The 16,330-nt window shown below is 34.8% G+C and overlaps 1 protein-coding gene across 2 annotated transcripts in view; it reads left to right on the plus strand.

Moving 5' to 3' along the window:
- Nos (Nitric oxide synthase) overlaps nt 1–16,330 on the plus strand; it is a 614,880-nt gene that overhangs the window by 408,773 nt on the left and 189,777 nt on the right. For both annotated transcript variants that reach the window (XM_089089493.1, XM_089089494.1), the window contains exon 12: nt 5,730–5,874. In XM_089089493.1, coding sequence (XP_088945619.1) covers nt 5,730–5,874 — 145 coding nt within the window. The remainder of the gene's footprint in view (nt 1–5,729; nt 5,875–16,330) is intronic.

Here is a 16,330-nt window from a genome sequence, read left to right on the forward strand (position 1 = left end):
TCCACAGTAGAGTTTGGCTTCAGTTTCTTACAATTTGCTATGAGATCCCGGGTCTTTGTGGATATCCACTTTTGCTTAACCTTTTTTCTAAGCACGAGGGTGTCTTCAGCCATATCCGTGTAGTTTTTGCGAATTGTCTCCCAGGCTTCACCGAAGTCTTCTGGGAGGTCATCGAGGGCTTCGAATTTATGGGACAGTTTTATACAAAAGAAGATTGAAACCTCATCACTTAGCTTGTCTGCAACAAAACTTCTGATTATGTGCTTCTTCTGTTTCCGATTATTTGATTTCAGTTTCAATTTCAGTGTGGTGACTACTGGATCCTGATCTGAACTCACGTCGGCACTTCTGAAATTTGAACTTCTTTTAAGCTCGTCCTCCACCTCCGGTGAACCAGGAAATGGTTGATTTGATTTTTGGTGGTTCTCTGCGGAGATAACCAAGTTTATTTATGGATGTTTTAATGTTGAAAGAGCGTGTTGAGGAGGATAAAGTAGACAAAAGCGAGGGCAACTTAAACCTAGAGGGAATTGCCCCCTCTTATCCCCAATAAGAAAAGCCTCAAAATTCTCCTAAACTGGAGAATACCAATCTCAAAGGTGAATATCCCCTAAAGCATCCAAGTTTCATACAGACCATCTGTACCTACTCCCTATACGCCTAGGAAAAACTGTTAACATACACTTATCGCAAAATACTTACTCTTTAACGTTACGTTAACAAAAGGGTAAAATAGAAATTTTGTGGAATCCACCTAGCAGCCAAGTTGCTTGGAAAAACTGTACGATTTCGGAACATGGTCTCGATTCCGTAACAAGGTTGACAAGTTGATTAAAAGATGTACCAACAGCAATGTTAAGACTTAAACAAACAGAATTTTGTCGGTCTTTTTACGGAGGATCATGTTATTGTTTTATTGATCCTTAAAGACACACGATGGTGTTCAAGCCAAACAAAATATTGGTCTTAATTTAGGGTTTTACAGTTCTCAACTTTTCGATCTGAAAATTGTCAGACAAATACAGTTGCGTTTAGAGCAGCCTTATTTATTTGAAGGAGAGTAGCGATGCTTAGTCTGGCTGGGAGATGAATCCCATTTTGCCGGCCTTTTAGTCACCTTTTTTTAAATTTACGAGGGGTAGGCTACATTTCGTTTTTTATCGCCGGTTTAAGTTCTGCTCGTTAAATGTTATCTTAGCCAAAAGTCATCAAATACCATCAATTTTTGTGGTTTTCGCCTTATTTTTTCGGCCTCTGTAGATCAAAATTTTAAGGACAAAGAAAATATAGTAGTTTTTTTGTACAATCTTGTGGCGAAAATAGGTAGTTTGTTTTTATTTTTATTTTTCTAAAAAGAATTGGTGTCTTAATTTGATCAATTTAATTGGTCAATTGCAGGTAAATTTAAGAGGAAAAAAGACGAAAAATCTAAACCGTTATTACAATACCAGTTAAAATTTACAGCTAACAAATATCCAGCTAATGACGCACTGGCGCCACTGGTTCAGGTTCAATTCAGTCATTTCCTGGCAATACTTCAATTGAGCTTTCTTCTCCTCCAATCTGATTTTTTTTTTTCGAAAGTAAACTTTTTTGTGTATCCTTTTACTATTCAAAATGAGAAAAAGATTTTCAAAGGTAAGGGGAGAGTTGAAATTCCAAAAATTGGATTTTAGGTCAGATTTTTCTAATTTCAAAAGGGGACGGGATTTATCCGGACCTTTTTTTCCATAGGGTAATCCCCATACAATTATGTCCTCTACAAAAGTAAATAAACGACAGTAATATTTCCTTGTATGCTCGAAATCGTTTGATAATAAGAGGGATGCAGTCTTTTCTAGTTTTTTTTCTTCTTTTTTCACTTATCTTTTTCAAATCTTTTTCTGGCAATGAACGGTAAATAGTGAGTGACCCGTCTGAATAGAATCGGAAATTGTGAGCATTAAAATATATATGTATATATTGATGTTAAAATATGATATTAAAATATTGATGTATATGCATACATAAAAGGGATATATTTTTTGCACAGATTAAATAAATAAAAGACAATTTTTTTTTTCAAACTGAAAGTAATGAGCAAAATGAAAAATTAAAACGAAAAAAAATTATTCTGCATGTCAAGAGGGCTGCCCCTTTCTCAACCCTGCTCTTTACAGAAAAGTCTTAAGGATCTTCAACAATATTTCTCATTCAAATTCAACATTCCTTGAGCTAGAGCAGCCTTTCTTGAAGAATTATGAAAAAAAGTCAAATTTTAGTGTAATTAGTTAGGGTTGAGGAAGGAGTAGCCCCTGTCATACACGGAATAATTTCAGTTCGTTCTAAGTTTTCGTGTTGATCCTTACTTTCAGCATCTCCTCGTGGGAAATCCCTCCGCAGAAAATCTAAATATGACTATTATATAACAAATAGTATTTGTTAACAATGAGCAAACGGTCATTTCATTTCAAAAGGCATAGTTATTGAACCTTTCAACCATGCTGGATTAAACAGCTACCTCAAATTTTAGTCGAATGTCTTTGAGGGGAAAGGAATTTTAGAGGTGGTCAAGTTGCCCTTCAATCTTGTTGATCACTTAAACACACTAGAGCCTTTGATTTCCGTTCGAATGATCTCTCTCCCGACTTTTCTCGAACCATTGGTTTGATACAATTACCCCTGTGGAAAAAACAACAACAAATGAAAATGCATCCGTGATCTTTCTTCTTTCAAAAAATAATCTCATGTATGTGTAGATAGCAGCTTGAAACCTCTACAGTAGGTTTCTCTGACATGCAGAATTTGATGCTGTGATATTCATACTTCTTTGGGTGTTTCCTCCTTTTTTTGGAAATCGGGCAAATTTTTCTAAGACTCGTAACTTTTGATGGATAATATTAAATTTAATGAATTTTATGTATTTAGAATCAGAATAAAAATACAAAACTTTTGGTGTTTCAATTGCTGTAAAAATTCTGCTTTTTAGAGTTTCATTTGCTATTGGGCCGAGTCGTTCCTTACTTATAGTTCGTTACCACAAACTGTATGATTGTATGATGGAAGTTTATTAATTTTTGGTATTTCTATATCAAGGTAAATTATTGCTATAAAGTATGCATACAATTTTGCTAATTCCATAGAAGTTGCAGTAAATGAAGCGAATCTCAATCACATAAAAATGTCCTAAAATCCTTGATTTTTCTTCTTGATAAGAAAATGTCCTACAGTGTTTTATGTTTCGGTACTTGTGTATTATAGTAACCACACTGTTGAATCTTGATCTGTTGTAAAACTGGTTCCTCTGTTTGCACTGGGCCACAATATGCCTATGAAATATACCAAAATATGATGAAAATATAATACTTTATTAACAAAATTATGGAAACTAGAACAGAGAATCATGGAAAGCAGGCCACCCAGAACGCATTAATATTGAATACTTAACCTAACTTAACGAATTCTAGGCCTATACATTAAATATTTAGTTAAAATGTACTTGCGCAGTAATTTATCTCACTATGGTTTAGCTAATTATCTCTGAGTGCACACAGAGACCATAACAGACCAAGAACAACAGTGTGGTCGCTGTAATACACAAGTATCTATGTTTCTACTATAAGAAAATCCTATATTGTTCAAAGTTACTTGTAAAGCGCTGCTTTTGTATAATCCTGCATACATGGGGAAATATCATCAGGCAGTTCATTTGCCCGCTAAATTTATAAATATATTTTGACTTGAACAATAATTTCTGTGCGTTTTAAGTTTCAAGTCTGCTCTTTATTTCAGTCAGTTTTTTTTTTTTTTTTTTTTTTTTTTTTTTTTTTTTTTTTTTTGTGTCCAGGGACCTTTGCGCTAACCTGTGGCAGCAACACCTCCAAAACTGCGAGGCTGTGTAAATCCCTTCTCCTAAGTTCTATAACAATTAAAAATCTCTCATTTTTTCTCGATGGTATTCCAACTTTCCTTTTTACAGTCGTTTCTAGAGGAATCGAAAAACGATAATACTAAAGAAAATAAATCATTTAAGCTGCGCATTAAGCATAAATCTTCCTCAAAAGTGCGTTTGTTGATGCTTTTGTATCGTTTTGTTTGGTCATTGTTTATGTGTATTTATCAAACAGTTCGTTGTAATGAACTGTAAGTAAGGAGCGGCACGGCTCAATAGTAACTGAAACTCTAAAAAACAGAATTTTGATATCAATAGATATATCAACTCATTTCAAATATACAACATTTGTCAAGTTTAATATTATTCATCAAAGGCTGAGATTCTGAGAAAATTTGCCTGATTTTCGAAAAGGAGGGAAACACTCCAAAAAACTATGCATCTGGAGGGAACATGACCCACCGCAGCCCCTGGGGAAAGTTCTTTAAGTTATAAAATTTTCCCATTGTTTACGTATAGTATTTGTTATTGGGAAGTTCTCATATATTTTTTGGGTGGGGGGGGGTGAATTTTCTGCAGGGAAGATCTTCCACGAAGAAGTTAGGAAGAAATTTTTGTGGGGTGGGGGGATGAAATTGTCAGGGGAAATTTTACACTGGGGGAATTTTCTAGAATCGCTATACAAAATTCTTTTTATTTGTCTTACTTTCTCTTTGTCCGCTCAATTTTACAAGTGGAGATGTTAAGGATAATTATCCGGGCTAAATTTTCACCTGAATTGAATTGTCTAGAGGATCTTTCTGTGAAGAAGGGAGATTTTCTGTGGAGCTGGAGCCGAGTTTCTTGGTATTATTTAAAAAAAACATCCGAAATTAAATGTAAAAAAAGTTTTTTCAACTGAAAGTAAAGAGCAACATTAAAACTTAAAACGAACAGTAAATATTACATATATGAAGGCGGTTGTCCCCTCCTCCACACCTCACTCTTTACGTTAACGTTCGAATTTTGTCCCAATTAAACGACTCATGAAACACAAGGGGCGTTCAATCAGTACAATAAGAAGGTTTTTCTTATGTAATAAAATTTTAGGGCTAAGAGAGACATGTTGAGGAGGGAGCAAACTCCTTCGTATACGTAATAATTTCAGTCCATTTTAAGTTTTAATGTTGCTCCTTACTTTTGGTTGAAAAAATTCATTTTTTTCCAATTTAATCTAATATGTAGGTCTGCTTGGTCAACGTTTGGTGATGCTATCACTCAATCTTTTAGGATCCTCTCTCCTCTGCCTTTCGCTAACTCGATCTTTCTATTTTCTTTGATTCTATCATTAGAATTTAAAAAAAACTGAAAATAACATACGCAATGTTTTCTCTACTAATATTGTCACAACAAGGAAAAAGGATTTTTCCGCTAAAAGGACACAAAATTATTTTTGTGTATTTTTGCGAACTAACTTGTCTTTTTAATTGAAAATCAATTATACTTCAAAATTATGCCTCCAAACTTTCCAACCACTTCAAAAGGATTTCCAAATAACCAAATATTGGCCTGCGAGAATGAAATCCCTAAAAAGCTGTTATAACATTTCTAAATATCATTTTCAACCCTTTATTCTTCAATGTCTTAAGACAAGCATTGTTAGTAATTTCTGATGGTTCTATCATTGGAATGAAAACAAACAAAAAGCTGAGAAAGGCCATTAGAAGAGTTCTCTATTTGTTATTGAAGAACTTATTTTATGAAGTTACAAACGATACTTGTATAATGTCAAATATGTTGGACCCTTTGAAACCTTTATGTTTCTGAAAAACTTCTCTGTTTACACTTTTTAGTTCGTTCTTTGTTTTCTTTTTCTCAGAGCAGTCAAATTTACCAGCAAATTATTTGGACAAGTTCTTTCAAGAAGAATTAAAGCGACTATTTTGTATGCCACGGAGACAGGGAAATCGGCCACTTTTGCTAGTAAATTGGCTGAGATTTTTTCACATGCATTCCATCCTCAGGTAAGGTTTCACATAAATTACGATTCTATTAATAAACCACATGTGAGGGATGAAATGCCTAATAGAAAGTATTTAATTTGTTATTGTAGGATTTAATTACTTCCAGAAAAAGTAGAGCAGGATTTTTTTTTGGCTGTAAATAAAGATATTTATTGCTTTTAAATGCCTGATGGTGAACATAAGGCGGTAGGGTGGTAAATCCGGCAGCATCAAAGATACTCCTTTCAAGTAGTGTTGGACGATATTTTAATTAATTGATGCATCGATATATCAATATTTTTACTTTCGATATATCGCTATCGCTATTTCGGATCAGTTTTTTGCTATCTCATGGATTTGCCGAAGTTCAGTAACGCAAAGGGTAAATAAATGGTATTTTGTATAGTTTTTTTTCAAAATTCAAGTAATATAAAATCAAACAATAAAAATGAATTTCGATTACGTAAATGAGTATAATAAAAACCAGATTTGGAATTATTCGGGCTCAGAAAAGAGAAAAATAAACTACTGGCTATTCGAAAACAGCAGCATATGTTTTTCCCTGAGAGTCGGTTCCGCCGTTCAGTGATTATCTGACCAGCCTTGGAAAACGCTCTTTTAGAAAGGACACTGGTAGCGGGGACAGACATGAATTTCCTTGCAACATCGTACAGGTGTTTTTGGGACCCCATAGCACGAGACTTCCACCACTTGAGTGGGCAAGTTTCTCTTGGAACTGTTGGTTCCTCGGCTGATGTCGGCTGATAATCGGCTTATTCCGAAGCATGTGCTGCATTGACTATAAAGACTTCGTCGAGTGAACTCCACAAACTGGCTTGATTGTGATATGACTGCATCGCAGGGACTGCGGTAGTACTTGCGTCTTCTGATGGAGATTCAGCAGCCAGCAAAGCCAAATCTATCTCGTTTACAATTTTGCTCTCAACTTGTAGAAGATCGTCAGGTGAAATATACATTTTCTTGAAACGCGGGTCAAGATATGTGGCAATTATAACGGGTGTGACTCGGCCAAAACTTGTAAGCCTACAATACATTCTATTCAGCAAAGCCGTTCGAAGCTCATCAGCCACATCTAAGAACCCACCAAAATTTACCTGAGCAAGGTGGCGTCTCAAAATCTACGACAAAGGCAGAACTTTCGAGATGGAGGATAGCTTTTAGAAGAGAGCTCAATAGCTGCCTCTTCAAAGGGTGTAAGCATCGCAATCACGTTTGAATAACACCCCACTCACTATCAGTGAGTATGAGGTCCACTTTACCGAGAAGCGAGCTTGTTACCGACCCTTTCAATTCTTGTAGACTATACGCAACATAGTGAGAAGCAAATTCCATCTAGTGGTCAAATTAGGTTTTAATTTTTTGGTGCAAACAATGTCAATAGACCTGTCAATAGTTTTTTGGCGCAAATAATGTCGGTAGCTACAAAACTACGTCTGAAAAAGCTAATAATATTTCTAGCCTTTTGGACAAGAGGCAACAATTCAGCAGCATCATTAATAGCATCCCCACATCAAATTTAGTAGAGTATGTGCGAAGCATGAAACATGTGTCCATCCTGTACCTACGTGGCATGCAGCATCCTTTACGGCCCGAACTACATTTGCTCTATTATCACTTACTACAGCAACAAACTTTTCCTTGATCCCCCACTCAGTGGCAATTTTCATAAGGTGAACCTTAATAGCATCAGCAGTATATATATTTTTTCAGACTGAGAAAATTCACCCTGTCTGATCGGCTAGTTTATCTTTAATAACATTCAAACTCCGAATTCTTCATTATAACATCATTTGTTGTGAACTTTTCATTCTCAGTTTGTAATATTTCACACGTATCTGACTCGAGAACCGAAAGTGAATCCTTGCGAAAAAAGAAAGGCTAGTGTAAGATGTAAGACAAGGATAAATCAAATCAATTATAGATGGAAGAGTTCAAACCTGCAAAGAATCTCGAAGATGTATGCTGAAAATGTGCAGAATTTTCATGTGGTGGATTTTCCGCGGGGAGTATAGGGGGGTTAAAGACCCCTAAAAATATCGGTTTTGATAATATGATTCGATATTCGATATCGATATTTGGTGCGATATAACGATATATCAATATCGATATCAAATATCACCCAAACACTACTTTCAAGTACAATAACACGCTATAAAGAAAAAACAGATTGGCTGAGATTTTTTCAAGTGCACTTTATCATCAAGAAAGGTTTCAAATAAATTATGCCTGTGTTAATGAACAGCATATGAGGGATAGAATATGTAATAGTAATAATTGACTTTATCAATTTAGTAACTGATTCAATCAATAAATCAATCATTTATTACGCACAACTACAAGAGAATAAGTAGTACAAGTGGATTATAAGTATAATAATAAAAAACAAAAACAAAAAAGAACTCAACAAAAACTAGAAATTAAATTAAACTAAAAAAATAACTGTAAAAGACCGTGGTCAGGGCCAATATTACAAAATGCATCTGCAGAAAGCTTTTTGTGTAGGTCACCGAGCTTTTGAGTTACATCCGTAACATAGAAAGTTTTAACTAGATACCGTTTTCTAGTCCATGGCGGAAGAGAAAGAAGAAATTTGCAAAATTTGAAAAATGTAACTTTAATCTTTTTTAAATCCTTTAGCTTAAGAACAGAATGAACACCCGAAAAATAAAGCACAGAATGATCAGAAAAAGTCTAAAATAATCGCACAAGAACTCTTCCGTTATATTTTCCACGGTTTGCTACAATTTTTGAATAACTGAACTGCATTTTTCTTACTGAGTCAGCAACAATCTGTTTACGAAAGAGAGCTAGAGAATTAGAAACAGTAATACCAAGCAACCGAAACGAAGAGACAGAAAGTACCGAAAATTCATTACATACCAGAGGAGTAGACGATGAAAGATTGCAATATAAGAATTCACACTTTTCAAGGTTCAGGGATAGACCAATTTTTAGGAAAGACTGAGAAACTAAAGAAACATCACAGAAAGAGCAGATTTAGTACGACTAATCAACAGAATTTCATCAGCAAAGCCAATGTAAGGAATATCAGTAGAACCAGAAAAAAGGTGCCTGAGATCTTTTCCAGAACCGTAGAAATGCAAATTTTGAAAAGGGTTGGTGATAAAACACCTCCCTGCCTAACACCACGAAGCACTTTAATAGTTGTTTCTGGAGAAGGTCTCAGGCGGAGGTAAGAATTAGAATACCAAAACCGTAAAAGGTAAATAACCGAAAAATTAACACCAGAAAAAGCCAAAGAAAAGAAAAGCTGGTTATGAACAACAGAATCGAAAGTCTTTGAAAGATCAAGTGTACAGAGATATACGCCTTTACCCTTAGAAGAATTAGAAAGTAGAATAGAAGAAAGGACACGATGAGCATGTTGGCACCCCACACCAGATCTGAAACCAAGTTGATTTTCACCAAAGAAAGAAGTATTTTGAGTTAGATTAGGTCAACGAATATACTCAAAGACCGTGCTAATATTACAAGAAATAGTAACTGGACGATAAGAAGAGCAACGTGTTGGTGGTTTACCTCTTTTTAAAACTGAAGTCACGCTGCCACACAAAAACCTTTCCGGGACGACAGAAAATGCCAAGCAAAATTTGAAACAGAAGCGCAAGATGTGACACAAGTTCAGCACATTGGGGAGTTAGATGCATTTTAGAGATACCATCAGCATCAATAGATTTCGACTTAAGATGATTCAAAGCATTCAAAACTTCACAACGCGATATAGGCAGAACAAAGCGCTGACTTAGAAATCTTGGGGCAATTTTAACAAACGCTTCACCAAAGTTTCTATGAACAGAATAATTCAAAACGGAGAAAATCTTTGAATAATATGCATGCCAAGAACTTGGTGGAATAGCATTACTACTTATATCAGAATCGTCTGTTTTACTTGAATTAATTACTTTCCTCCAATCTTTAGGCGAAGATGGAAAATCAAGACTTCGATATCGGACATTTTAGATACTTCTTAAATTCTAGTTTAGTTTTCTGTTTAATAAGAAAAACATTACCCTAGGCCGACCACAATCTGTCCAAACTTTTAGCCAAAATTTAGCTTTATTTTTACAGGCTTTAAGGTTAGGGTCAAGTGACCAGAGAGGCTTCTGAGTATTCTTTCGGATTCGCTTTACTGGGACAGAAATTTTTCAGCTTCTTTCATAGCAGAGAGGATAGAATGATAATATCGGTCTATTTCATATTTAGCATAAATAAAATTCTGGCTACACTTCAGAAGCTGATACGGAACATAAATCGTAGTTAAAAGTGAAGCCAATATTATGAGATAGACAGAAAAATTCGCATCATTCCAATCAGGCTTAAAAAACCATTTAGAACGTACACAACGACTCTTAGACATACTCCCAGAACAAACAACAGACTTTGATAAACAAAAAGACAGCGGAAGGTGATCAAGATCATTCTCGTCAAAATGAACCGTAACTGGCGAGCAGACAAGAGATGCAGAACAAATAACGTGATCAATGTCTGATTTACTACCTGAATGGTGAATATACGTATAATCATGGGACTTCCGAACAATTTTATAAGCCGGGAGAGAATCAAAAAGCTGACCATTCCTTACATTATCCGAAACCAAATCAGTACTAAAATCACCAGCAATAACAAAATACAACCCATGATCCGATATCTTTTGAATTAAAGTTTTAAGTCCATTTCAAGCACAAGAGAACTTCTGATGTGAACAAATGGAACGATCATTATATGGCAGATACACATTAATTAATACAATATTACCAAGACGCACCGCAAGAAAAGTGTCATCTGATTGGAGAAGCACAGGACTCGTACCAGAAATATTTGTCTTAAAAACACAAGCTAAGCCGCCAGAAGGGCGGCCACGCGTAATTTTACCTGGACGCACAAAAACAACGTGATCACTGCTTCGTCTCAGAAAATTTTCGCTAAAGGCGGTCAGTAAATGTTCTTGGAGACAAACAACGATTTGCTTCCATATAGAATATATTAGAACATTCTTGTTCCCAATAAATAATCAAATCCATTAGTTTTAAACGCAGCAAATATGCCTGGTGGCACATTACAGTTCCATACATATGGCGATAGCAAAATCTCTTCTTTCAATAAAAATTAAACGACTATTCTATATCCAAAAGAAACTTGAAAATCGGCCACCTTTGCTAGTAAATTGGCTGAGATTTCTTAACATGCTTTTCAGCCTCAGGTAAGGTTTCATATAAATTACGATTCAAGGATGAATATACCACATGTGAATAAGGTACTGTGCTAAAATCCAGGACGCGTGCGAGAAGTGATAATGCTAACATGAGATAAAAATCTGTTAGTCTGCAAAGATAAGTGATTGAATGAACATGGATGCTAAAATTAAAGTTTAAATAGAATGACTCATGATATTTTCCAATATATGTGTGCTTTATTGAAAAACCCGAAACGGACCAAAAAAAAAGACGGCACGTTGTCTTTGGATCGGAAAATTCCGTAAGTAGCCTGCGGAAAATAAAACACTAATTTATAATTCTATAAATAGTTTTACTATACAATTATGATTATTTTTCCCTATAATGCACAATTGCTACAATAACTATGACACCAGAGCACATAAGTATAATACTCCGGAAACTTGAACATGATCAGTTTTCACTAATGTACTAGTTTTTTTTTTAATTCTACTGACATTGCGATATTCCACATGTCAGTTTATTTAAGCTAGTTTTGTACACATATCTTACGTAACGTGCGAAGAAATCGCTTTTGTTCGCTTTAAGTTTCAACATCGCTCTAAACTTCCGTAAGAAAAAGCTTTGTTTTTGTTGTTTTTTTTAGATTAATTTTTGCTTGAATTTTCTTATACATACACAATAAAGTTTACCAAAGTTGTCCCGTATAATTTTGTCAATAGGACTAAGCAAGTTAATATTTTTTTTTTGTTAAAACACGACATTAAATATGGGTTTTACATCCCATCTTCCTTCAACTTTTCCACAAGATATGTATGACTTTGTCACACAGCTAGGAGTCAGGTTATTTTATCACCCGTATTTTTGAGAGTTCCTGCATAAGAAAGAAAATTATTTTCATGAATAAAAAATATTTGTTTTCATCAGGCGCATTTTTTTTTCTACAAGACGCATTTTAGTTTTCCCTTAATGAGGTAACTGGGAGGGGGTATACAGGAGGGGGCATTTTAAATATCCATTCAATAATTTTTGACCATGGAGATGATAATGGTTCCCTTATTATGCATTCCAGCCTTCACACTCCAGAAGGTGCCATATGGACTTTACGACGGAGCTGTTAAGACAAACTAATAAGAAGTGCGGAAAGAGAGGGAATAGCTACTGAATGAATAATACATCGCTCTGCGATCTTATGGTAACCTGCTAGCATTGGCAGAAAATGAATTAGGAATAACTAATGAGATGTATGATAACGCTACAAAAAAGCGATTTTCCTACTTTTTCAGTCTAAGGGGCTCAAACATTCAGTAGAGGGATTTTAGACCATGGCAAATTGATTGACTATCTTGGAATTTGCATTTCCATGCATTTTGACATTCATTGGGTAGAAATGGATGTTTTGTGGCAAAGTGGTAGAAAACATCACTTTCCTACTGCGCGATCTCTTTTGCAAGATATGGAGTTCATTATGAACATGAGAAACTGATTACCTGTGTGAACTTACCTTTCTTGGCATTTTGACCCTCTTTGCGCAAAAAAAACTATGGTCTTATGGCCGTTTACCCTCTTTGTTCTGTGGCACAAAATACCAGAAACAGAATTTTGCTGTGGTTTGTCAAAACTCCCTGTTTAGGATTTCAGAACATGAAACATTGATTGGCTGTCTTAAAATCTCCATTCTCTGGCATTTTGATCCTCTTTGGACAAAAACTGATGTTTGGTGGTACAAAATGGTAGAAAACGCCACTTTGCTGAGGCACGATCTCTTTTGTTACTAAAAACAGGCACTAGATCTGGAGATTTCCTTTTAAATGAGCGCTTTTCCCAACAGTTTACAGTGACTGGTTTGACGCGATCGCCCCTAGGAAAAAGAGGAAGTCAAAGGAAAAAGAAAAATATTTGTGGTTCCCATGCAAAAAAAAAAAACGATTTTCCTTGTCATTCAAGATGACGGCCTTCAATTTTTCTTTACATGATCTTCGACCCTGGTGATTCCAATAATACACTTTTTATTTTGACCTGACTCCATTTTCAAGGAGTTTCAGACTCTTTGTCGAAATTCCCATAAAGATGTTTCCGCAATAGTTTTTAGTATTAAGATTATTCGAAATAATAATTACCATACCGAAAACAGCTAAAAAAAATTCTGAACAGAAATCTTTTTTCATAATGAATTTTTGAACTTCTGGTTACTATGGATTGTGGTTTTTTCTTTACTAGGTTGCAGTGATATCTGCAACCATGGTAATATCTACATTATTTTTTAATGAACGACCTTCATTACAAGCTTCTGGGTGTTAATGTCTAAAAACAAGGAGTAAAACAAACTATCAGGTCCGTGTTTTCTTTCCTGAACTACGCCTACGCTCAACTGACCTTTTCATGTCTGGAAGTATTTATCAATAAGTATTGTACTTTACAATACCAATATGTAGAAGTGCCTCTTTTTGTAAATAGAGTTCTATTTATTATTGACAAAGTTCGCTCAGGTACTAAATATAGATCAGTATGTAGAATAACCAGTATTGTAACTGGTTTAGTGTATATTTATATCAATATATATGCACTGTATACATAAATACATACATATTGATATATAGTGTAAATATCAATATATATAACTTAATATCAATATGTAGGACTGCCTCATTTTGTAAACAGATTTGTAATTATTCTTGTCCGTTGCTCAGGTTCTAAATATAGCTCAGTATGTAGGATAACCAGAATTGTAAGTTGTAACTGAGTATTGTAATGTAATTGAGGTTCACAATACGCTAAAGTTTGAATTTTGTCCCAATTCTTTAAGAACCGCTCCTGAAACACAAGGGTCGTTTAATTAGAACAATAGGAAGCTTTTTTGAAAGTACTAAAAAACGTTAGCGTTTAAGAGCGAGGTGTTGAGGAGGGGCCAATCCCCTTCATTCACGTCATAATTTCTTTTCGTTTTAAGTTTTAATGTTACTCCTTACTTTCAGTTGAAAAAACTTGTTTTTTTTTATTTAATCAATATATAAAACTACACATCAATACGTAGAACTGTCTCTTTTCAAACAGTTCGTGATAACGAACTGTAAGTAAGGAGCGACCCGGCTCAATGGTAACCGAAACTGTAGAAAACGGAATTTTGATACCAATAGATACATCAAAAGAATCAAATTTTAATGCTAATTTCGAATATATAAGTTTCATCAAGTTTAGTCCTACTAATGAAAAGTTACCTGAGAAAATTAGGCTGATTTTCGAAAAAAGGGGAAAAGAACCTCTAGAAAATAGAGGGCTTATATGAAAGTCACACCATAAGATTCAGCGCATCAGAAAACCCCGCAGCAGAAGTTTAAAGCTCCCATCAGTAAACATGTGGAGTTTTGTATTTTTTGGCGCAAGAAAGATCAGGTATGTGCATTTATTTGTTTGTTTTTTTTTTTTTTTTTTTTTTTCAGGGGTGATCGTATCGACCCAGTGGTCCTAGAATATCGTGGGAGGGCTCGTTGGAACGGAAATTAAAAGTTTCTAGTGCCCTTTTTAAGTGACCAAAAAAAATATAGGGCAACTAGGCCCCCTCCCACGCTCATTTTTTCCCCAAAGTCACCCGATCAAAATTTTGAGATAGCCATTTTGTTCAACATGGTCGAAAATATGATAGCTATGTCTTTTAGAATGACTTATTTCCCAAAAGTCCCCGGGGGGAGGGCTGAAAGTTATGAACTTTGCCCAATATTAACATACAGTATTGCTTATTGGCAAGTATTAAATAAAAAAAAAACTAGTTTTTTAAACTGAAAGTAAGGAGCGACATTAAAACTTAAAACGAACAGAAATTATTCCGTATATGAAAGGGGCTGTCCCCTTCTCAACGCCTCGCTCTTTACACTAAAGTTTTTTATTGTTTTAAAAAATAAAGTTGTAAGACAGAGTCAAACTTTAGCGTAAAGAGCGAGGCGTTGAGGAGGGACAGCCCCTTTCATATACGGAATAATTTCTGTTCGTTTTAAGTTTTAATGTCGCTCCTTACTTTCAGTTTAAAAAACTTGTTTTTTTTTATTTAATTTCTGATCGTTTTTTAGTTAATGCAGCTTTTATTTGCATAAAAATTTTACTTTTCTTTTGCTAAATGGATGTCTTTACAAATTAACTTACGTAGCTAGCTTCTATATTCGTATATTTTTCTTCTGGCTAAAAATACAAAGTTGCAGTTTTTTGCAGATACGAGCTTGAAACCATTGTAATAGGGTTTTCTGATACGCTGAATCTGACAGTGTGATTTTCATTAAAATTCTTTCACTTGTAGGGGATGTTTCCCCCCTCCTTAAAAAATCGAGTAAATTTTATCAGGCTCATAACCTTTGATGAGTAATACTAAACTTAATAAAATTTATATATTTAGAATCAGCATTATAAACACCCTCTTTTGATACATTTATTGACATCAAAATTCCGTTTTTAAAAGTTTCGATTACTATTGAGCCGTATCGCTTGTTTTTTTATTGTTTTTTTTTATTACGTATACGTTATTACGTATATGAGGGGGTTGTCCCCTTATTCAATACCACGCTCTCTACGTTAAAAGTTAAAAAAAAATTTTATTCACAAACCTCAGAATCACAAAGGCCGTTTAATTAGAATAGATAGCTCTTTTGAAAGCACGAAAAAAACTGTAGCGTAAAGAGGGAGATATTGACTTGGGGGAGAACCCCCTCATCTACGTTATAATTTCTGTTCGTTTTATGTTCTAATATTCCTTCTTACATTTCAGTTGAAATGTAATTATTCCGTATATGAAAGAGGCTGTCCCCGCCTCAATGCCTCGCTCTTTACGCTAAATTTTTTTATTTTTTTAAAAAATAAAGTTTTGATACAGAGTCAAACTTTAGCGTAAAGAGCGAGGCGTTGAGGAGGGGACAGCCCCAAACCCCTGAATCACAAAGGCTGTTTAATTAGAATAGATAGCTCTTTTGACAGCACTAAAAAAAACTGTAGCGTAAAGAGCGAGATATTGACTTGGGGGAGAACCCCCTCAAATACATTATAATTTCTGTTCGTTTTAAGTTCTAATATTCCTTCTTACATTTCAGTTGAAATGTAATTATTCCGTATATGAAAGGGGATGTTCCCTCCTCAACGCCTCGCTCGTTACGCTAAAGTTTTTTATTGTTGTAAAAAATAAAGTTGTGAGACAGAGTTAAACTTTAGCTTAATGAGCGTGGCGTTGAGGAGCGGACATCCCCTTTCATATACGGAATAATTTCTGTTCGTTTTAAGTT

Source organism: Artemia sp. Qi Xiang Cuo, chromosome 5, assembly GCF_049724085.1.
Source record: "Artemia sp. Qi Xiang Cuo chromosome 5, ASM4972408v1, whole genome shotgun sequence".
NCBI classification, from domain to species: domain Eukaryota; kingdom Metazoa; phylum Arthropoda; class Branchiopoda; order Anostraca; family Artemiidae; genus Artemia; species Artemia sp. Qi Xiang Cuo.